Genomic DNA, 23706 nt, shown 5'->3' on the forward strand with positions numbered 1-23706 from the left:
GCTTGACCAGGTTCGCATGAAAATAAAAGAGCTCGGACAGGCATACACTTAGGCCAAGAAACAAAGTGCATGTTCTGGGGCAGCTCATCACACCTGCCACTCCTACAAGCAGCTGCATGCCATCCTGGAAGGGGGGCTGGTCAACTCTCCTCCCTGCCATCATCATCGAGTCTGTCCAGGACACACCTTTGTAGCCAGACAGCCCTCCCCACCCCCCCGTCACATCAATCTTGCTAGCCCTCTGAGATGCCTGTATACTGGGCAGAAAAGGAGCAATAAAAATCATCACAGCCTTGGAAGCTTTGATGCGAGACCAGGATATGCAGGCCCCTCTGATCCTGAGTAAGCTGAAAATATAGATATGAGAAAGAACAATTAAGGCAATAAGCTGACCTTGAGGCCGTGAGAACTGCCTGGCTGGCACCTATGTTGATACGATCACACACAGTCGTCCCTGGGAGAGGAATCTCCCACTGAGAAAAGAATCCCCAGTACTTCCAATTTAGTTATCTCCATTACAAGTGTAAATTAAGTCCGCAACTCCCTTGTAAGAACGGGCGTCACAAAAGACAGACCAGCACCATTTGGCATCACAGATAAGAAAGAGGAATATGTGACCCCATGGGTATAAAGATGGGTCCAGCAGCACACTCACTCTGAGTGTCAATCTACCATCTACCTGTTGGTCGGGTTAGGTGTTTGACCTCCTGAGGTTCCATCTCGTATTCGTCTTTCCTAGGACTTGAGGAACTGATCCTGGCCTGACACGCTGGGACTGAGCGACACAGAAGGGGGTAAAAATTGTACCCGTATGTGTCCTTTTGTTTTAGTGCATGCATAGAATAGAGCTCTTTAAAGATTAAGCTGTCACTTGGTACCATTACTTTCTATCTTCCTTTTTCCTATGTAACCATAAGATCTGTATTTGCTAGCAGTTAAGAAATAGAGCAATAACCATTGTAACCATATGATTTATAAGCTTCCTTAATAAACCAGTAACTGTTTAAGCTTTAACCTGACTTCTTCAGTTGCTGTAACAGAACCAAGCACAATTTAAAAGAACTTCAGCCGGTCATAAGGGACAGGTATAGGAAGAGCTTGGGCGTTTGGATCGTGTCACTCCCAGGTGACAGATCCGTTGGGACATCTCTCAGTCTTCCCTAGACTGCCCGCAGCGAAGGGATCCTGTATCCTAGCAGCTGAAATCTAAGATGTAATAAGCTCTTCCTATAAATTCGGGGCATCTGTCAGCCTGTTGGCTGCCCTCCGCGACGGGACCCCGGTCCTAGCGGTAAAGTCACGGACGTTAAACTCTTCTCAGGGCACCCTCCAGCCTCCTAGGCTGCCCGCTGCGATGGGACCTTGCATCTCAGCAGTTGAAGACTTGGGTGTAACACACACACACACACACACACACACACTGCTCTGACTGTCGGCTTACAGAATTGGCGTAGTCGGCAGGATTGCGCTACTGGTTCACATACAGCAACATGAAGCCTGTCATGATAGACATAGATTTTAGTGGTATACAGAAAGGGTTTGCCTGAGAGGGATGGGGTAACCCTAAATGGGACAAAGAGATGTTAGAGAAAGATTGGGGGAAATCCCAGGAGATCTGGGAACAGTTTCATAACTGGTGAGCCGCTTGTAAGATCAAAAAGGGAAAAGGGAAAGGCACTTGGGAGGAGTGCCAGTCTGGCCAGGAGCAGTGCAAGGCCATGTGGGATCAGCTGCTTTGCCAGCACAAGGACATATACTCCCCTATAACCTCTATGATGGAGTGCATGGCCACACGCATGGAGCAGGCCCCCAGCCACCTTCCCCCCCAACTCTCCACCTCTGCTCCTCCTCCACCCCAACTCCCTGCCATTGGTCATCCCATCGCTGCAGTATGATGTGGTTCCACCAGTCGGAACTGGTTTTCCTCTGCCAGAAGTGGCGTTCTGTGTTGTGAAGGGGATTGAGCATTGTGGCTGAAGCAAGAGTGCCAGGGACTGAGTGAAGGGGTCCTGCGGTTTGAGCTGGTCATTGTTGTGCTGAAGCAGCACATGGGCAGTCTGGATGAACCGATGGAGGCTCCAGGCAGTGTGGACATACTATTTTGAAATAATTCTTAGCTATTTTGATGCTGCCTTGTAGTGTGGATGCGCTATTTCAAAATTATTATTTTGGGAGTTACTTCGAGTAGGGGTGTGAACGAGTAGTTGAGCAGATGATGAACCAATAAGCCTAGGCTTCCTGGTTAATCTCCTCTATATCAGAGGCAGCAAGGGGGGGCAGGAGCTAGTGCTGGGGGGAACCAGTGTCTGTGCCAGTGCAAGAGGGTGGGCAGGGGAAGCTGCCAGAGCCCCTGTCTACGGGGAGTCCGAAATCAGACTGCCTACCACTCCCTCCCCCAGCAGCCTCTGTCTGTGGGGAGCTCAGACCACCCAGGGACAGGGGCTGCTGTCACCTCATGCTACTGTCTCTGTATTAGAGGCAGTAGTGTGGGGCAGCAGGCAGTCTGTGTGGAGAGCTGGTTTTTAAATTGGCTCCCCTCATGGACTTGCTCCTGCTTGGCAACCCGTGCTGACACAGAGGCAGCAGCGCAGAGTAGCAGGGGGCTGCTGGGAGTGGAGCCGGATTGCACTGGCTGCCAGCCCTGCTCGCAGGGACTATAGAATAGTTGACTAAGTGCTAAGAATTCATGTGGTTAGTTGACTATTTTATTACCCTCTAACTAACATCCCTAATTTCAAAATACGTTTTTTCAAAATAATTTCCTACTGTAGACATGCCCTCAGACTCTGAAGACAGTCAAGGTGAAATTCATCCCACACCTACACAATCACTAAGTAAATGGCCTTTAAGTGCCAAACCATTCAGAGGGTGAAGTTGCATAACCTGTGTACAGGACACAGGACAGATCAGAAGCTCATTTGATGAGCTCATTCTAATAGCTTCAAAACTGAAAGAGGGGCAACAAGTCCTGCAATCAACTTCTCCACCCTCAAAGCATGGTGTATGCAATGAAGGGAAGGGGGAAAGAAGAGTCAGTTTGGATGCCTACTACCCAGCTTCCCGTCACTTTTACAGATCTGACAGATGTTTTCTACTTTGACAGTTTACTATTGCCTCTACATTCCAGGCTGAATTTCACCCAAAATTAATCCGAAATATATAAACACCACTGTTTAGCTACCAAATAATGTAACTCTTGTTATTTTATAACAGCTAATATCAGGATTCATATTTCTTTTCCAGTTGGACCTTAATTTACTATTATTATTATTATTACTATTTGTAATGAACAGGAGGAGTGCTGACCAGCACTTGGTGACTGAGGGGTTAAATTCAACAAATGGTCTGGTAGCACTTTATAAACTAACAAAACATGTAGATGGTATCATGAGCTTTCGTGGGCACAGACCACCTCTTCAGATGACCGGAGTTGTACCCACGAAAGCTCATGATACCATCTACATGTTTTGTTAGTTTATAAAGTGCTACCAGACCATTTGTTGTTTTTTTCTGTAACAGCTGGAGTAAGTTAGGGCCCAAGGTTGCTTGCAGGGCTAGCAGTGGAGTGGCTGGTGCTTGAGAATCAGGGAGCTATAACTGGCTCCCTGATTGGCTTCTTCCTAGTTCTCTTGTGTTCAGCAGCTCTCCATGCAGGAAAGAACTAGATCCTTATTTATATTTTAGCCTATCTTGGCTTGTATAAATTGGGGACTGAATGTTTATTCTGATTTGGTAACACCACTGGACCATTGAGAACTCATTGTTGGCTATAGGGAGAAGGCACCCTGCATTCCTGCAAGCCTAATGCTTTCCATATGGGAATGCTTAGGATGTAGACCCTGGTCTGGGTAAAAGAATCAAAATCTGTTCTCAATAAAGATCAAAAATCTTGAACCCAGACCTTGAGTTGTATGCTCACTCTGTGTTGTGACAGCCAGTGAGTGGCACTTGGCATCCATTTATATATTGTGAAAGCTCAGCTCCTTTGCACCCAGTATCAGTTTAAAGGACATAAAATGATTTAGCCATGATTCCAGCATTCTATTTAATATATATTCTTAGCACAAACCTTATCTACTCCTTTAAGAGTACTATATATGGTGCATACATGTTAATAGTCATATGTATTTGCATATTAGGGATCCAGGGGTGGATATAGGGCAGGGCGAACGGGGCAGCCGCCCCGGGCCCCACGCTTCAAAAAGCCCCGTGCATGCGCCGTGGGAAAGGGGGGGGGTCCATTGTATAATAACAATATTATTGAAAGGGAATTATAATCTTGATGTAGAGCTGCTCTATAAAATACAGAAGTTTTAGTTTATGTAAAAAGAACATGAGCTAGAGATCTGAAAATAAGGTCAATAAATAGAATCTTTTAAAGATATACACCAAAATAGTACCGGAACACAGGATATTACTTCATTTATTTTGAACTCTTGCAACTTAACTGAACAGATAGTTCCGAAATTTTTTAGTCAGGTTTCAGTTGGAGTAAGTGTCATGGCTCCTTCCCCACTCTGGCATGATAAATGCAGAAGTGGGGGCCAGCAAGTGTACCCCAAAGCCTTATCTACCAGGCTTTGGTATAAAACTTCCCCCAAGATCTTAAAAACCCTAGATCTTGGGAATAAAACTTTGTCATGGCTCCTTCCCCACTCTGGCATGATAAATGCAGAAGTGGGGGCCAGCAAGTGTACCCCAAAGCCTTATCTACCAGGCTTTGGTATAAAACTTCCCCCAAGATCTTAAAAACCCTAGATCTTGGGAATAAAACTTCCGCTGCCACCACCCAAATGTTGCTAAAGAAACCAGGGGAAAGATCATTTGGGAAATCTTCCCCCTAAAACAAAAATCAGGGCACACCATTAACCACTGCCAGGTTAATAAAAGAAAAGAAAGAACTTTTATTATTACAACAATATTCTGGTTGCAAGTATAATGACTAGAGAGGAAGGTAACAAAATATACTCATGGAGAAACTCCATGGGCCTAGAACTTAGTTACAAAGAAAAGCCAAAACATCTTTTAAGCAGTGCCAGATCTCAGATCCCATACCCAATCCATAACACAATAAAACCTAACGAAACTACCTAAACTTTACCCTACTTACAGAAAATGAAGAATGGTGTCTTGGAGAGAGAGAGAGACATGCTTGTCCCTCTCTGTAGCTGCAGAGAACTCTCTGAGAGACAAAAAGGGAGAAAGGAAAAAAAACCCAAATTCCTTTGTCCCAGTTTGAAAAGTCCCACCTACATTCTTATTGGTCTCTCCACCTGGCTAGGTGTAGTTAACCCCTTAATCCCCAGGCTGCTGGCTAACCCTCATAATCATGACATGCCCACCAAATCATAGACGGTGCTGGACAGCCTCTGGCCACACTGGCTGTGATTTCTTCCTGTAGGTCTAAGATAAAACATAGGAAATACATTATGCACACTTGACTAAACGCTTGAAGACATAAAAAGTAAGCAAAGGCTTCCATATCCATAGAGTACCATCACAGCTATACAGAGAATATTAAGTAGTTGAGTCCAGAAATGCCTCATTAACCAATCAAGCTCTCAGTCTCAAAATCAAATTTAGAATAGCGTGGGGTCTTGATCTAAAGTTCAATTGACCAGGTTCTGTGTCTCTTGCGAAATACATCACTATCATACACCAGGCCAGGTCTTGGCACCACTGAGAGTGTCAGCTCAGGGCGAATTGCTTAAAACCAGGGCTATTTACCGCCCTCAACTGGGGTCCTTTCCCAGGCACCCCTCAAATTACACCGAGCATAAAACCAGGGCTATTTACCGCCCTCAACTGGGGTCCTTTCCCAGGCACCCCTCAAATTACACCGAGCACTTCAGCTGCCTCCCCGGCTCACAATGGCAATGGGATTTTCTTTCTCTCCACGGCTAGTCATGAAGCAACCTGTCCAGACAGTACCCTGGCACCCTGCTTTCAATCTAGTTTTCCAAGTGGGCCACTGCTTCCCAGAGACAGGGCCTAGGTGAACTGGCCTGATAGACTTATGGATCTCTAGTCCCTTCACCGAATCAGACTGGAAACATGCATGTCTCAGCCCCACACACTCTCCAGCAAGCTGGTCAAACACAGTCACTTGGTCACCAGAGGGCTGGTTCATCTCCCTGGCTATCCCCCCTCCATCTGAAACAACCTCCAATCCCTCTGCAACTTCCTTACCCTTGTCCCCACTGGACCTTTCTAACCCTAAGTCACTTTTACCCCCCTCAGGCACAGCAAACTGCTGGCCCACCTCACCATAAGGATCCTCTTCCTTATGACCTTCCGCAAGCAAAAGCTCACCTTCCCCTGTCTCTACAGCATCATCACCCAGCTGAACCTCCACCAACTCCCTTGGAATTCCATTAACTCCCTGAACAGACAGGTCTTCACACAACCCCCCTTCAGGAAAACACACAGACTCTTCTGGGGGGAGATCAGAGACCTCTCCCTCCCCCTTCTGGGCTTCAGCTGCCCCCAGAGCTAAATCTGGGCCCACAGCACTCTCCTCAGCCAATCCAGGCTGACAGGCACCTCCGGTAGACAAGGAACTGGGAATAAACCCTTCCCCCACATGCATACCCCCCTCCTCAGCAGCCAAACTGCCAGGCTCCACACACAGAGGCTGCTCACACTGAACACCCTCCAGAATTTGATCTTTTTCCCCAGCTAAACTTTCACTCTGGCCAGCCACCCCAGACTGCACCAGAGGGACACTTTCCTGAAATAGGGCAGGGAGAGCCCAAAAATCTGACCAAAAATCTGACACTAGCCTCTCCTCTGAGGCTCCAGGCAGACGTGTAGAGGCTTCACTCACAGACACACAACTATTTCCCTCAGGCAAACATTGAGGGAAACTTTTACCTGTCTCCCCATAGGCCTGACTAGCCACAGACAACTTCCCAGATTCACACTCACCCCCTTCACAAACCTCATACATGTCCTGAGGCTGGATTAAGGTATCAGCCTGATTACACCTATTAGCTATCACTGCAGGATTCGGGGTGTCTGGGTGTACAGCCTGCATAGCCTCGCTACGTGTGAGCACTCCCACCCTCTTAGCTTGTTTCACATGCTTGGCCAAATCCTCCCCGACCAGCATAGGAATGGGGTAGTCATCATAGACTGCGAAAGTCCAAGTTCCAGACCAGCCCTTGTACTGAACTGGTAGCTTGGCCGTAGGCAGGTCGAAGGGGTCAGCCTTGAAGGGTTGAATGGTAACTAGAGTCTCTGGGTCAATGGCCTTGGGGTCCACCAGAGCGTGGTGAATCACTGACACCTGTGCCCCGGTGTCTCTCCATGCGATAACCTCCCGTCCCCCCACTCTCACAGTCTCCCTCCGCTCTAGGGGGATCAGTGAGGCATCTGGACCCGAGGCTCCTTGTGGCAACCCCGGAGTGATGAGTTGTAGCCGGCTGGTGCTCTGGGGACAGTCGGCCTTTACATGCCCCAGTCCATTACATTTAAAGCATCGCCTCACAGCGATATCATTGGAACGGGGGGGGGCTCCCAGCAGATGGTATGGAGGAACGGGGAGAGATCTGGGGTCTTCCTGGGTGTATGTAGGGCCCGTCTCTGTGAGGTGGGGATCGGGGGGATCCCCAGGTGTTGATGGGCCCCCTCAGACTGCTTTCCAGGCTGCTGTGGCCCCTCAGTTCCATCCATCTGGCCCCAAGCACTGCTGCCTCTCTGAGGTTTTTTGGTTTTCCGTCCAGGATGTACCCTCTAATCTCTCCTGGCACACCCTCGAGGAACTGTTCCATCTGCATCAGGAGAGAGATTTCTTCCCGAGTGTGGGCCTGCTCTCCATAGAGCCACGTTTCCCAGTTTTTGAGGACACGACTGGCATGTTCAGGGAACGGTGTATTTGGGGTCCACTTGGAGGCCCTGAAGCGACACCGGGCCTGTTCAGGGGTGAGGCCCATCCTGAGTCTGGCCTCCTGCTTAAACAGTTCATAGTCATTTGCCATGTCACCTGGCAGGTCCGCAGCTACCCCCAGTAAGGGACCAGCGATTTGGGATCTTAACTCTCTCATGTACTGATCAGGAGGAATGTTGTACCCCTGGCAGGCCCTCTCAAAGTTGAGGAAAAAGTCCTCAACATTATCCCCTACTTGGTACATGGGGAGCTTTCTGGGGGGTTCAATGATGATGGAGGTGGGAGTGTTGGGAGGGGTACGTGAGGTGTCCGGCTGCCTGGCTTTCTCCAGCGCAACTTGGGCCTCTAGTTCTGCTCGCCTCGTCCCTGCTGCGATCTCTGCCAGTTTCACCTCCTGTTGTATACGCTCGGCCTCTAGTTGTGCACGCCTGTCCTCGGCCTCTCGGGCACGCCTGTCCTCGGCCTCTCGTTGTGCACGCCTGTCCTCCAGCTGTAGGAAAAACTCCATCTCCTTGTCAGTTAGAGGCCTGCCGGTCCTTATGGCATAATCGCACACAGAAGGCACAGGTGGGGGGGAGGGAGAGCAGCAGCTGGCTGCTTCTGCCTCTTCAAGATCCCTTCCCCCAGGGCTCACAGAGGTAAGCTCTTGTTTCCCCTCTCTGGGTGTGGAATCTTTCCGGGTACTTAACATCATGCCTGGCTCTGAGGCTGTTTCTGCCTCCGGGTGTTGCTTAGGAAGGGTTGGGTTCTCTAGGGTTACCTTGCCTGATCGCAAGAGCATGTACTGGGTTCCTTCCCTGCCCTAGTCTAGCCTAGCTATCCAGTTGTCCCGAAAGCTAACAAAAAAACAAACTGTTTGGGTAGGTCTGTGTCTGGCTTAAGGTCTGCTCCTCCCTGAGGCAGCCCAGCAACAAAAGAAAAAACAAAAGGAAAACTGCAAAGCTTGCAACTCAAAAGAAACTTGTGCCCTTTTAAAAATCCTGGGTTCTCCAAATAATCCCACCGCTATGCCACCATGTCATGGCTCCTTCCCCACTCTGGCATGATAAATGCAGAAGTGGGGGCCAGCAAGTGTACCCCAAAGCCTTATCTACCAGGCTTTGGTATAAAACTTCCCCCAAGATCTTAAAAACCCTAGATCTTGGGAATAAAACTTCCGCTGCCACCACCCAAATGTTGCTAAAGAAACCAGGGGAAAGATCATTTGGGAAATCTTCCCCCTAAAACAAAAATCAGGGCACACCATTAACCACTGCCAGGTTAATAAAAGAAAAGAAAGAACTTTTATTATTACAACAATATTCTGGTTGCAAGTATAATGACTAGAGAGGAAGGTAACAAAATATACTCATGGAGAAACTCCATGGGCCTAGAACTTAGTTACAAAGAAAAGCCAAAACATCTTTTAAGCAGTGCCAGATCTCAGATCCCATACCCAATCCATAACACAATAAAACCTAACGAAACTACCTAAACTTTACCCTACTTACAGAAAATGAAGAATGGTGTCTTGGAGAGAGAGAGAGACATGCTTGTCCCTCTCTGTAGCTGCAGAGAACTCTCTGAGAGACAAAAAGGGAGAAAAGAAAAAAACCCAAATTCCTTTGTCCCAGTTTGAAAAGTCCCACCTACATTCCTATTGGTCACTCCACCTGGCTAGGTGTAGTTAACCCCTTAATCCCCAGGCTGCTGGCTAACCCTCATAATCATGACAGTAAGTTTTTACAGCTAAGCTGTAAATCCCCAAAAGTAGGGATTTATAATGGGACTCTGGCAGACCCTTAACTATAGCAGCAGGTGCCAGGGCAATCACATTAGATTATATTATAGATGGCAAAGAAAGGTTTGTGAATCTGGCCATTGTGGCTACCTAATTTATAACTCTCCTGTCAAGAAGAAATCAACTTTCATAGTTATGACATTTCTTTCTCGAGTGCTAAATGTTAACTTTGCTGATCATGCATATTTTGGAAGGACAGCTTATTTCTATATGGCAAATGTGACATAAAAAGCATGAGGACTTAAATCAAATCCTTTTTAAAGCAGCCCATTCACACTAATAGGAAATAGGCTAAACGGTATTTTAGAAGTCTAATTATGAATTTATGTAAACAGTATATCCAATTCAGTTTTACATTTTAAGTAGCTGCATCATGTCGTAATTATAATATACCTAAAATGTGATCAGTTTTATGTACTCATATTACATGGACTTAAACAGTGTCAAGTCAGTGTGATATAACAGAATAATAAATTATGACAAATACAATTTGAGAATCCCATTGCAGTTTATAAACATTCAGGATCAGACTGGTGCACAAAGCAAGGAGAGAACATAGGGAGTCTTTCATCTTCCCTTGAACACTTACACAAGGGGTAGCCACAGTCTTACTCCTTGGGCAGTCAGAAGGCAACGGGGAGAAAGCATCAATAAACATTCTCAAATTGAGCAATATAGCAAAGGATTCTGTGAAAGGCTGTGGCAGCAAGCACTCCATTGCATATTCCTCTGTGTCAGACAGGAGTAATTCTGGCTAGAATGCCCCTAGAACCTATCGCTGCTGCAAAGGTTTTATACATCTCCCCACTGCAGGTTGTAATAATAAAAAGTACAAAGGAGTCCTATCATCACAAGATTCCTGTGTGGCAAGGGAAGCTGTAAGCCTACTGCGCCTTTTAATATTGAGAGGTTTCATTCAGGAAGTCAATAGAAGAGCCAGGAATAACAATCAGAACCCATGATTTCTAAAATGGTAGTATTTTAAGTGCTTGTGAAAATAAGTGAAAATGACTATAAAAGAGGCAAAGTGACGGAGAACTAAGACCCAACATTCCTAACATTTAAAGTAATATTTTAACACACAAGACAAAATGTGAATAAAATTACCTCAAAATAGTACAATTTGTAAATTTATTTTTTATAATTGCTAGAGAAACACACATGCCCAAAAATTAAAACTGACAAAAGTCCTTTCTAATTTTGCTCAAATAAAAAGATGACACAAACCATTTTTCTTAAATTTTACAAAAACTTCCACATTGTAGCTACCTACTCTTCTATATAACCATCAGTTATGATCCTTTACACTTCTATTTCTAATCTCTTTCCTCTGAGAATTTATGGTTCTCTCTTTAAAATATTTCTAAGTATATTTTTACACTATATTTTAAAATGTCTTTAGAGTCATAATTAAGTACAACACTAGCTAACCTCCCAACATCTTGTCCATGTTATTTTGTTTTGAATGATATAATATCCTTGCATCAGTATTATTTGCTTAGTGATTGTTATCAATATTTATTTATATTGCAATAGTACCTAAAGATTCCTGCCAAGAACCTAGACCCAGTGTGCTAGCTGCTGTACAAACACATAGCTGCTCATTTATGTTCCCAAGGAATCAGTGTACTGCAATTAGAAGACTGTTTTTTTATCTACAAACCATTGTTTTCTAAATTAATATTGGACTCTTACCTTTATAACTGAGGCCCCTGCTCTGGAAAGAGGACTATGCATCTGGGCTGCAGCAGCCATGTTAGCTATAGTATTGAGGTGGTTCATCTGATTCATTGCCATTGCAACAGAAGCAGGAGGTAGGCTGACTGGGAGTAGAGGATGGGGCATCATCATGAATGGCAGATCTATCCCTAAAAAAATGGTGGGCATGATGGTATGTTAGTCTCTCATTTCATAATCCAAAACTTTACTTCAAGAGCGCAAGTATCATATTACAGAACTAGTAATTAGTCTAGGTTGTCATTATAGTCTGAAGTTTATATGATTAATATGACATTGCCACTTAAAATAATTAAAAAGACAGAAAGAATACCTCATGCTTAATGATATTTGCATCCCATAAGAGGACTATAGGTACTGCACTTATGAAAGATAAATCTAGCTGTAACCAAACAGACAATATTAACAAAAAATGGGTGGCCACAATCTGCAAGCTCAATGGTACATTTCCTCAGTAGTGTAAAAATCCATAAGATATACAGATATGATTACAGTTATATTCAAACAGATTAAGGGGTAAGTTAACTAATACAATCTATTCTGTATCAAGAAAAGGCCTGATTACAAGATAGTAGCTAAATTTGGGAACTGAGATGTTTAGTGGTCCAGTTTAAGATAAAAAATATTTCTACATAAGGCTAAGGACCTAATTTTCATGTATACTGAAGCCTCTTCACACTGCTTTGGCTTTATAAAGGGGATTGGAAAATGAGTGAATTATATGCATGCCAACATTAAGAATCTCTGACACTGCCAGGGTGGTGTAAAGTAGTCTTGGTGTAAATGAGAATCAGATTCCAATACTGTCTGATATCCCTTAACGTGTATATATCCCACGTCACCTGTCTTACAACAGATCAGGGGTGGCCCGTGGATGTAGGCAACCTCGGCAGTTGCCTAGGGCACCACGTTTAACGCGGTGCCCAATGATGATATCACACCATTGAGGGGTATGAAGGCGGGGGCACCGATCGCGCATTCCGCCTAGGGTGCCAGTTGCCGGCAGCTCTCCTCGAACCGCTTCTGCAACAGATTACATAAGGGTATATCTACACTACCCCGCTAGTTCGAACTAGTGGGGTAATGTAGGCATACCGCACTTGCAAATGAAGCCCGGTATTTGAATTTCCCGGGCTTCATTTGCATAAACTGGGCGCCGCCATTTTTAAATCCCTGCTCGTTCGAACCCCGTACCATGCGGCTACACGCGGCACAAACTAGATAGTTCGGACTAGGCTTCCTAGTCCGAACTACCGTTACTCCTCATTCCATGAGGAGTAACGGTAATTCGGACTAGGAAGCCTAGTCCGAACTACCTAGTTCGTGCCGCGTGTAGCCGCGTGGCACAAGGTTCGAACGAGCAGGGATTTAAAAATGGTGGCGCCCAGTTTATACAAATGAAGCCTGGGAAATTCAAATCCCGGGCTTCATTTGCAAGTGCGGTATGCCTACATTACCCCACTAGTTCGAACTAGCGGGGTAGTGTAGACATACCCATAGTTTTCAGAGACCAGATAGCAAAAACGCTCCAAAAACCCACCACTTGCCCACAAATGGTGGAATCATCTGTATACTAAGCACCCAGACTGCTATCAGCCAAACACTATTGTATCCATTCATTGTTATGCTTCACATTATTTTGTTTATGAACTGGTCCATGACATTGTTAATCAAGATATTAACAAGACAGAGTCCATGGACATCTCCATTTACTTCAAACCATACTAACAATCTCCTTCAGGGCTTATATACATATGCTTTTGTTCCCTTCTATATCTCCAGTAGCAGCCAAGTAACCTTTCCTTATACTCCATAGAGTTCCGAAATTCCCAGACACCATCTGTCCACACTGAGTTGTATGTCTACTTAAAGTCCAATTGACATGCAAACTAAATGCAAACTACAAACAGAATATAACAGCACATCACCAGATTCAAGACACAATCCATCAAGCATTTCTGAGGACTATAAAGGAAATACATTTTACACTTGCAAATCAGCAGACATAATGTCTGATAGCCAATAAACCTTTTAATAGCCTTTAGACAACTTCTTAGAATAAAAATACTGAAAAAGAACATTATAGCCTCATGTGTAAAGCATATACAGATACTGAATTGTGTAAGCCTACATATTCCCCAGATAAGGAACTTAAAATTAAAAACTCAACCACAGTACATAGGAGTCTCATAATCTGTTCCACTTAATCAGATGATAGACCCTAACTATATGTGAATGGGGACAAGCACCTACAGAAAAAACACATGTAAATGGTGTTGGCTTCTCTACCAAATTCAGTAACCCAACAAATATAAAAATGGAGAGGTGTGTTCCTAAAAATAAGATATTTCTGATGAATAAGACATTTCATATACTTGTAAAAAGTAACTCCTTGAAATCAATTTTTAAAATTCTCAGAACAAAGGAACACACATGAACAAGGATTTTTCAGTATTTCCATTCCTTCATCCCAGTGTAACCTCGTAGCTACAGTTAGTATGCCCCAACTGTTCCTTTAATACTGATTTTATTTTCATTTTGGCAAGGACAATAAATTCTTCCATACACTAAAAAAACCTTTGGTCCAAATTTTTTACTGGAGTAGTTGTGGCAATAGAGAATTAATCTAGGAAATGGGAGAGATCTTGGGAAGAGAGCAAAACTACCACCACAATTTGGTACAAAAATCAGTTTTATTTCCATTTTTCTAAATGCCTTTGTATAGAAAACTTGCTACTGTTTGTGATGCAGAGTTCTTAATAAAGCACATTAAGTTTCAGGAAAACTTTCATTGTTTTCAAAACAATGAAATTAGCACATATAAAAGTATAACACAAGCTTTATTTTTTAAGACAGAGTTAGTGATAAACAAAATCTATCCAATTTATTAGTAAAAACTATTATGATATAGTGTCTAAACTATGAATTAATCTTGAAGAGGTATTTATAGCTTGGTTTGCTTTTTTTGTAGTCTGATATACCTACATTAATGTTAAGTCAAGTCACTAGCTCAGGCATTGGGCAAAATATGGCCCCTGGGCTGGATCCGGCCTGCATTTTCTCTTTATTTAGTCCAGAGAGGAAGGGGGAAGATTCAGGTGCTGCTCCACCCCCAGCACATGGTCAGAAACTGGCCAATGGAACTACCTGTCTGAATAACAAGCATCCTAAAGCACAACCCTCCTGCTCAGTTACTCACTCAAGCACATGGCCAAGCGGACAGAAAGGATATGTCTACACTAGCCCCCTAGTTTGAACTAGGGAGGCTAATGTAGGCATTCGAAGTTGCAAATGAAGCCTGGGATTTAAATATCCCAGGCTTTATTTGCATCTTCCCATCCGGGCACCATTTTTAAATCCCCTTAGTCCAAACTAACTGCCCGCGGCTACACGCGGCAGTCAAACGTTAACTCGAACTAAATCCTTAGTTCGAGTTAACTGTTACACCTCATTCCACAAGGTGTGACTGCCGCGTGTTAGTTCAGACTAACGGGATTTAAAAACGGCATCCGGACGAGAAGATGCAAATAAGCCTGGGATATTTAAGTCCCGGGCTTCATTTGCAACTTCGAATGCCTACATTAGCCTCCCTAGTTCAAACTAGGGGGCTAGTGTAGACAAACCCAAACATTTTAAGCTCTGCAAGGCTTTAGCTCTGCAGGCAAGCAGACTGGTTTGGCTGCTGACTGGTAAGTCTCCTGGCCCTGCCTCTGGCACCCCAGCTCCTCCTTTCTCCAACCCTCTGCTCCCCACTCTTGTACCACTACTCCACATGCACCCCTGCCCCAGATCTGGGATCCCAATCTCCTGCCTGAGATCATAATCCCCTTCTACCATAGGTCACTTCCCAAAACCCTGCACCCCAGTTCCCTGCCTTAGGTCACAACCGCCTCCTTCACCCAAACTCCCTCTCAGACTCCATTCTTCCGCCTGCACCCCAAACCCTTACCCTAAGCTCCCTTCCGCACCCAACCTTCATTCCAGACCCCGCATCTCCTCCATTAATACTATGGAAGAGTGTGGCCCTTGACCACTTTCCAAAATCTTGGAGTGGACCCCATCAAAAATTATTGCCCACCCCTGCACTGGCTGAAATGCAAAAAGTTTAGTCAGGCAGGCCTAATGTCAAACCTCACTAGCTGGGGTTTGTAAATGGCAAGTACTGGAGTTGTGCAGCCACAGGTACATCTGCCTTCCTCATGCTGCATGGAGGGAGGAACTTGCTAATTACCCCTCCCTTCTGAGGGGTGGCATGGCCTGTCGGTGTGAGCTCTGACCTGGCTCATTCATTCCTGCTATTGCTAGATGACTGGGGTTATGTTAGACTAACTGACTGACTCCCTCCTGAAAAGGTAGAAGGGAAGAAGTTGTTTCTACCCACTTTTGGCTTGCTGCAATTTAGCTTTGTTTCTTTCCACTCTCTTTGGCTACGTCTAGACTGCAAGCCTCTTTCAAAAGAGGCGTTTTCGAAAGATACTTTCGAAAAAGCCTCTTTCGAAAAAGAGCGTCTAGACTGCAAGCAGTACTTTCAAAAAAGCAAGCCACTTTTTCGAAAGAAAGCACCCAGGCAGTCTGGATGCTCTCTTTTGAAAAAGCCCTGTTTGCATTCAAGAACGCCTTTTTTCGAAAGAGCACTTTCGAAAAAAGGCGTTCTTCCTCATGAAAGGAGGTTTTCCGCCGTCGAAAGAAAAGCTACGTTCTTTCGATTTAATTTCAAAAAAACGCAGCTGTAGTCTAGAAGCAGGTGAAGTTTTTTCGAAAAAAGGCTACTTTTTTCGAAAAAACCCTTGAGTCTTGTAGCCAGACACAAAAACCCCATCTTGTTTTTCCACGAGCCCCATCTTGTTCCCCCCCCCCCAGAGAGCAAGAGAAAGGCAGTCAGCCTTTGATGCCCTGGGAACACAGGTTTGCTGCCTGTCCCTGACTCTACCATAAACAGAAACCAGACAGTAAATGGGCTAGCTGACGACCCGGGGCCTCCTGTCGCCCTGATGGCTAGTACCAGTAATTGACACGCCTGCACTGTCCCAGGAGAGGAATCTTCGCCCATCACATACCAGAGGTGCCCATTGTCTGCATTTTCCCAGGTGTAAATTATGCTTTGCACCCTTCGTGGGAAACTTGGCGTTCAAAGCCATTTTTCCTAATTGGCCACTTGAGCCCAGGAAGAAGCCTAAATGACCCAAGGGGTATAAAAGAGGTTCAGCAGCCCACCCTATTTGAGCTCCAATCATCTATACCTGCTGGCAGGTATTGATTGTCTCCAGAGGTCTGTGGGACGCCCAACCTCGCCCTACTTCTTCCCGAGGGATTGAGAGAAAGACGCTGGCCACGCCAAGTCTGGAACGCAGGGGTGAGAATATATACCTGCTATGTGTCTATTTTGCATGCATTTAATAAGAGCTCAGAGAACCAAAGGGTTTCATGGTACCTGTAAGTGACTTATTAGTGTAATTTCTGTCCTGTCCTTTGTAGTGTCTGTGTTATCTGTAACACAGTAGTAGCATTTAACAACTAAGTTTACCCTGTAACAATAAATAGTAACTGTTTAAGCTTTAACCTGACTCCTTCGGTTGCTGTAACAGAACCAAGCACAATTTAAAAGAACTTCAGCCGGTCATAAGGGACTCACTGCCCTGACCGTCGGCTGACAAGTCTGGACACAGCCTTTGTGAGATATGCTGGATCTCTTATGGTACTGTTCACTGTGCTTATTACCAAAATTATATTGGGTGTCCAGAAAATATTTTCCCTTTTGGCAAAATTGCAAAGGAGTGTGAGAATTTTTCACTTTCCAACCAGGAACCCAGAGCTCTGTTTTAGGGAATTACATTACATCTGTTGCAAGTATGATACAACTTAGGCACTGCCCTCATATCCAACATCCTCAGGTTTCTAGAAAGGACTATTCTGCAATGGCAAGGCCTTGACAGTTAATTTGGGGAAGGATTTCTCATTGTTAATAGTTTAATAATAAAGATGCAGCTTCTGCATTTACTTACACTCTCTGTGTGTATATTACTGCTTTTGTGTCTATAACAATAGCCTCAGGACTCAGTTCTTCTACTGCACATGCATCTATTACAAAATTCTTCAAGCATATTATGTTATTAAATGCTATTTACTAGCTACCAACTTCTCTATATCTTTCCTTCTTTATAAACAAATTATATATATAAGACTGATGGTGTCTGCATCTTAGTGTCTTCTGACTATATATAAGGACAGCATACGCACTGTTGGCGAGCAGGTGATTTTGCTGGAGAGGACTGAGGGGATGTGCACTTCCGAGACTGGATTGCCCTGATAATGTGGCATGACCAACACCATGCTGTGATCCTGTGGTAATAGGAGACTGAAGTTTCTCTTTATCCCAGGAGGATTCACTCCCACCTGAAAAACAGTGTACCAAGATATTATATATACCATATTCTTCTCTTGGTAAGATTTTGCTGGCTTTACTGCAACTTTTAAAATTATGCTAAATTACTCAATTTTTATTTTGGAATGCATCATAGTTTATTGATTACTCAGCACCAAAAAGGCATGTAGATGCTATATCTGAAAAAAATGAATAATTTAATTAAAAACAGTGAGTAGTCCTGAGGTACCTTAGAGACTAACAAAAATATATATAGTATTGAACTTTTGTGGGCAAAACCCACTTCTTCAGAAGAGGCGGAAGCTCGTTGTTTTTAAAGTTACAGACTAACATTGCTACTCCTCTGAGACCAATTTAATAATTGTAAGCCAGGCCAAATAACCCAAAAAACTGTGGTATGTACCCCTTCTGGAAACAGATAAAGTTAGATATTTAAGGATAAAAAGACACAAGCAGGAAGGACTCACAACTAATTGTGATAGCAGCTAAACAGGGACTCTTCTGTAACCCACACACAGGATCTCACCATTGATAATGCCAATGGGAGCCTTTTTCATTGAATTACTAAACAATTAAATAATAAAAATTAATAACAATGGCTATCATTAGTATTGCACCAGGTTGGGAAACAGGCAGGGTATTTAAATGATTGGTCTACAGCCACTGATGGAGTCAATTTTAGAATAAGGATTAGAATTTAGTATTTCCTAAACCACAGTGCAAAATGCTTTGCTCAGAGCACCAGACCAGGCTCTTTCTCAAATGCTAAATTCTGATTATAATTGAGAGATTCAAAGACTGAGCTTGAAGACAGCTTTGAGAAACTCAGATGTAACATTCAGGTGTTAATTGTGTTCACAATAATTAATGTCTATAAGAGAAAGCAAAATATATCAGATTAAACAATGTAATACTAATCTGTTTTTCTGGAGAGATCTTATTTTGTATTGGTTTCATGGCAATACCTATGTATAACAGTTATGCACATGAATAATCACATGTTCTTCTTATTAAATTCAAGTAAGGTAAAGCGTGGTATGAATTTTGCAATGAGTCTAGTCTACAAAATAAAGCCTTTGAAAAAACTATTTGTAGAAGCTGAACATTTCCAGAACACAAACAGGTCAAAAAGTTAACATAGGTACATTCCTTTTCCTTCCATCGTGGATGTTTTAGATTAGATTAAAGAATGATAAAACACTGTGTATCTGCAGTATTGATATTATCTAGAATTTATTAACTTGAATTCCAATTAGAATCAGTTATACACTGTTGTGATGCAATGAATAGAGGCAGCAGGCAAAAAAAGTAGTTTAATTGAAGATGAAAGTAACCACATAGACACATTCAACATTCTTTATGGCAACACTCAGCCAATAAACGTAATTAATACTACCAAATGCAAAAGACAGAAAGATCAATGATTGTGCAAAATGGGAATCACTCTATCATTTTAATACCATGTCCAAGACATGAATTACCTTAACATTACAGATTTATAATTTGTAAAATGATGAGCAACACATTGACAAGGAAAGATACATTTATACAGCACTAAATTAAACCATATAATATAAAATAATATGGCAATGCACAGTACCATAGCTACTGTTAAGGTTGTACAAACATTTCCATTATAAATTGAATACACTGTATACTAGCTGGCTCTTTCAAATCATGTTGAACCAAAACTTCAGTTATTCACATGGTACTATTCTGAAATATAGATGTTAATATTTCATAAAATATTCCATGAGGTAAACAAGTGAGAAAAAAATTAAGAACATTTTTGAAGAACTGATTTACTAAATGATTTCTACCATTTCCCAGATGCTTTTTCAATATTTCAGTCCAATATTTTTTAAAGCATGATTGTTCTAAGTGCAGCTAGTATGTACTTAAGAGACCTAAGCTTTCATTAGTGCTTAAATGTTTAAAAATATTTTTTTAAATAATTTACATACATACATATTTGTGAATTATTAATGTATCAACTAGAAATATGTCAATAGTACTTGGACTATAAACTTTTATTTTACAAAGCAAAAGGGCCAATCCTGCAAACCTCTACAAACAAGTTTGACTTTACACATGATTAATCCCACCTGGGAATTAAGAGTTGTCTATAAAATCATGACTAGTGTGGAAAAAGTGAATAAGGAAGTTATTTATTTATTCCCACAATATAAGAACTGGGGGGTCACAAAATGAAATTAATATATAGCAGGTTTAAAACAAAGGCTGGGTATAGGTGACGGGAGGGGGATTAGGTGACGGGAGAGGGATTACTTGATTACCTGTTCTGTTCATTCCTTCTGGGGCATCTGGCATTGGCCACTGTTGGAAGACAGGATACTAGGCTAGATGGACTTTTGTTCTGACCCAGTGTGGCCGTTCTTATGTTCTTCAGGACCTGCAACATTTTCATGTCATTTTCTTTGTGAAGTTAGGGCCATGGACTTCAATGGAGCTCTTACTATTTTAACTGACTGAGGCCTTCTTTAACTGAAAAAAGCAGATGGCTCACTGCCCCTAAACTGATTGCTAAGGAAATTTGTCAGAGTGACTTTTCAAAAAGAGGGGGGGGAATCACAGTCCTGGCCAGAAAGCACTCACTGTGTTCTTTTTCCTCATTGCATTCCTCTGGCCAGAGTTCCAAACTCAGTCACCTACTCCTAACAGTTTCTCGTTCCTTCAATTGCTAACAACAGATCCAAATTTCAATAAAATATTTTTCCCCAACACATTCCACTCAACTATCTGCTCCTGTATTCAATAGCAATGCTGCAGTACGTTACTTCCACCCACAACTACTTCTCCCTTGAGGAAAAAATCCTGCTGAGAGGAAAGTCTAATGAAACAATCAAATGTTAAATGAAATATATCAAATGGTCTGACATTCACATAGGTATGCCAGATGTCCGGTTTTTGCCCAGACTGTTTGGTATTCGGTTCCCCTGTCCAGTAAAAAAAAAAAACAGAAAATATTTCCTGTTTCCCTTGGACGGAAGCCCAGCGGGGACAATTTTTCCCTGACATGTCTGGCAGGGGTACGGGAGTGAGGAGCACGGGGCCATTTAAAGGCAACAAAATTGGTCTCCTCTCCCCCTTTTCTTTTTGTTGCTCAACAGAATTTTTTCCCGTTTTTTGGGGGGATGGGAAGGGGGGAGTTGGTATTTTTTGTTAAATCATCTGGCAACCCTACCATAGGTATCTTCACACCCTGCTGTGGTAAAGACAGATTTTTCCATAATTAAGCTAAATGGTGAGTAATTCATTGAAAGAAAAAAAATATTATTAACAACAACTACCAGGGGAGCTGATGGCCTCCATGGGACCTGGGCAAGATGTTTATGTGGGAGTGGGGCATCTTTGTGCTCCTGAAAGAGACCTGACCTCAGATGGAAGGGGAGGGGCTAGGGTAGCTAGCCTTCTATGCTACACAGAGTGTGGCAGGGCTCTCTCAGAAAAGGTCTGGTACTCCAGCCGCCACCACTGTTACTACAGCAGCAGTGGTGGCTGGGAGCCTCAGGTCCGTTTGAATTGCCGGTCCCCAGGAAAACTGGAATTGTCACGGAGTAGTTAAAGACACAAACCTTAAAAGATTGCTTTTATATTTGCTTGTAAATAATTCTCTCTTTTTTCAAGGATACAATATGAAAAGTTAAGGGTAAATTTAATAATAGGCAAAAGCCTAAAGACCCAACATAAATCAATTCCAATCCCTCTTTGCTATACAAATATTCTTATGAACTAATTGTATAAAGACAGAAATGATGTAATTTGGACTTCAGTAACAAAGCAAATGGCTCATTTTATAAGTTGTACAGTATAAAGGATCCAAAACTTGTGCCTCTATTCTTGACACTTCTAATATCAGACACTTATGCAACATATAAATATTTGTGATATATCCCCAACATGCACAAATTCAGAAATGCTAAAAGCATTATTTAATGAACAATCATTGTCTATATAAGAATAAAATTGCAACCTCATCACATCAACAATGAACATATTCCACACTGTTGATTATTATAGTTAGAGATCAATATCTGCAGCAACTAAATCAGTTATATCGTTTGAAAATCAGATCCAGATGTATTTTTTCATCAGATTTTTGTTAACTGTTCCCATATTTTGTGCACAGAAAATATGCATCATCACTATGGCAAATGTAATTGTCCATATAATATAAAACAAGCACAGGGTATCAAATCCAACCTTGGGATACAATGGTTTATACCAGCTGTGTTAGGGTCAGGTCAGAGGATTACAGAAGAGGGCTCAAAGGAAAGTATGTGAGCCTTAGACTAAGTAGGTCTCTGTTCCCTGGGTAAAAACTGGTAGGGGCTGGCCTAGAACCAGCAGGAACTTTCCAGAAGCAGTCTGGACAATCAGACCAGTCAGAACACCTGGAATTAATTAGGAGCCTTCCAAAGAAAAGGGAGTCAATTAGACCACCTGGGGTAAATCAGGAACCAGGTGAGACTAGTTTAAAAGGGCTCCTCTGCTGTTAGTTAGGTGGCAAACAAGCCTGCCCAGCCAAAGTGAGAGGAGTTTGGGTGGGAGCTGCAAGGCAGGAAGAGTATGTTGGAGGATCAGCTAACGGGGAAAAGTATTGGGATGGATCATTTGGGGAAATGGCCTAGGGAAGTAGTTGTCAAACATGGCATAAAACAAACCCCACTTGTTTTCTGCCTTCTTAGTGTTCCGGGGCAGCAACCTGGAGTAGTAGGTGGGCCCTGGTTCCCCCAACCCATCCGACAGCACTATCAGAGTCTATCACTGGATAGGGAGACCAGGACTACAGAGGGGTTTCACCCCCATATTATGGACTAGCCTGTGATGAATATGGCTTATATGCTGTGAACCCTGCCTCTAGTAAAAAGAAAAAGGGCATGTGGTGAGACACAGTGAGCCTCTGAAGCTGAACGCTATGGCTATGTCTACACTCGCAGCTTCTTGTGCGAGTAATATGCAAATGAGGCTAAGTGTGTAATATCGCCAAGCCTCATTTGCATACCTAATGAGCCACCATTTTTTTCAGACGAGGCTCTTGCACAAGAAGGAGCGTCTACACTGCCCCTTCTTGTGCAAGAAAAACCCTGTTGCGCAATGCCGTTCTTCCTGAAAAGTAATAGGTGTAATGGCATTGCACAAGAGGTTTTTCTTGCACAAGAAGGGGCGGTATAGACGCTCCTTCTTGCGCAAGAGCCTCTTCTGAAAAAAATGGTGGCTCATTAGGTATGCAAATGAGGCTCGGCGATATTCTACGCTTTGCCTCATTTGCATATTACTCACACAAGAAGCCGCGAGTGTAGACATAGCCTATCCACCAGAAGTGCAGAACCCATGGGCACAACCATAGCTTTTGAAAACAAAATTAGGCCTGTGATAATCATTATGTGCAAGGTGCAAAATATGGTACATACACAGGGGAGTAAGTATATGTAAATAAGCTGGATAAATCTGCCTTTTGCTGAATCGAAAAAGTGTAGCCTTTGGAAAAACACAACATATTTTCTGTCATAATTAAGCTGTCAAAGATCCACATTCTTTACTAAATAGTGGATGTACAGTACAAATTAATACCATGATCTATGCCTGGATGCATGCCAAATAACGTCTCTAGGATAAATGCTGAACAGGAGGAAAAAAAAGACAAGAAAACCAACAGGCAACATCTGAATGTTACGACAGAGCAAAGGACATTATATTTAAAATTATCACCCTTGGACATACAACCTTTCCCCTTCTAACAAAACAAAGAACACAAAGGTAACTTTCTCCTGTCTTGCTTTCATTCTTGTTGATCTTGAATAGGACCAGATTTTCCAAGTCCCTTTCTCAGATGTATAACCCTCCCCCACCCATCTTTCATAGCCTATGCCAAGATCCTATAGATGCACTCTTCTC

General features: G+C 43.1%; 1 protein-coding gene across 7 annotated transcripts in view; it reads right to left on the reverse strand.

Moving 5' to 3' along the window:
* The window catches only part of DACH2 (dachshund family transcription factor 2), a 673528-nt gene that overhangs the window by 125821 nt on the left and 524001 nt on the right, over positions 1 to 23706 (reverse strand). For 6 of the 7 annotated variants that reach the window (XM_006115313.3, XM_014569658.3, XM_075940744.1 and 3 more), the window contains 2 exons: positions 17643 to 17798; positions 11364 to 11536 (listed from right to left, as the gene is read on the reverse strand). In XM_006115313.3, the coding sequence (XP_006115375.2) occupies positions 11364 to 11536; positions 17643 to 17798 (329 nt within the window). The remainder of the gene's footprint in view (positions 1 to 11363; positions 11537 to 17642; positions 17799 to 23706) is intronic. The other variant, XM_014569659.3, reaches the window with a different exon arrangement.

This window comes from Pelodiscus sinensis, chromosome 13, assembly GCF_049634645.1.
Source record: "Pelodiscus sinensis isolate JC-2024 chromosome 13, ASM4963464v1, whole genome shotgun sequence".
Classification (NCBI taxonomy): Eukaryota; Metazoa; Chordata; order Testudines; family Trionychidae; genus Pelodiscus; species Pelodiscus sinensis.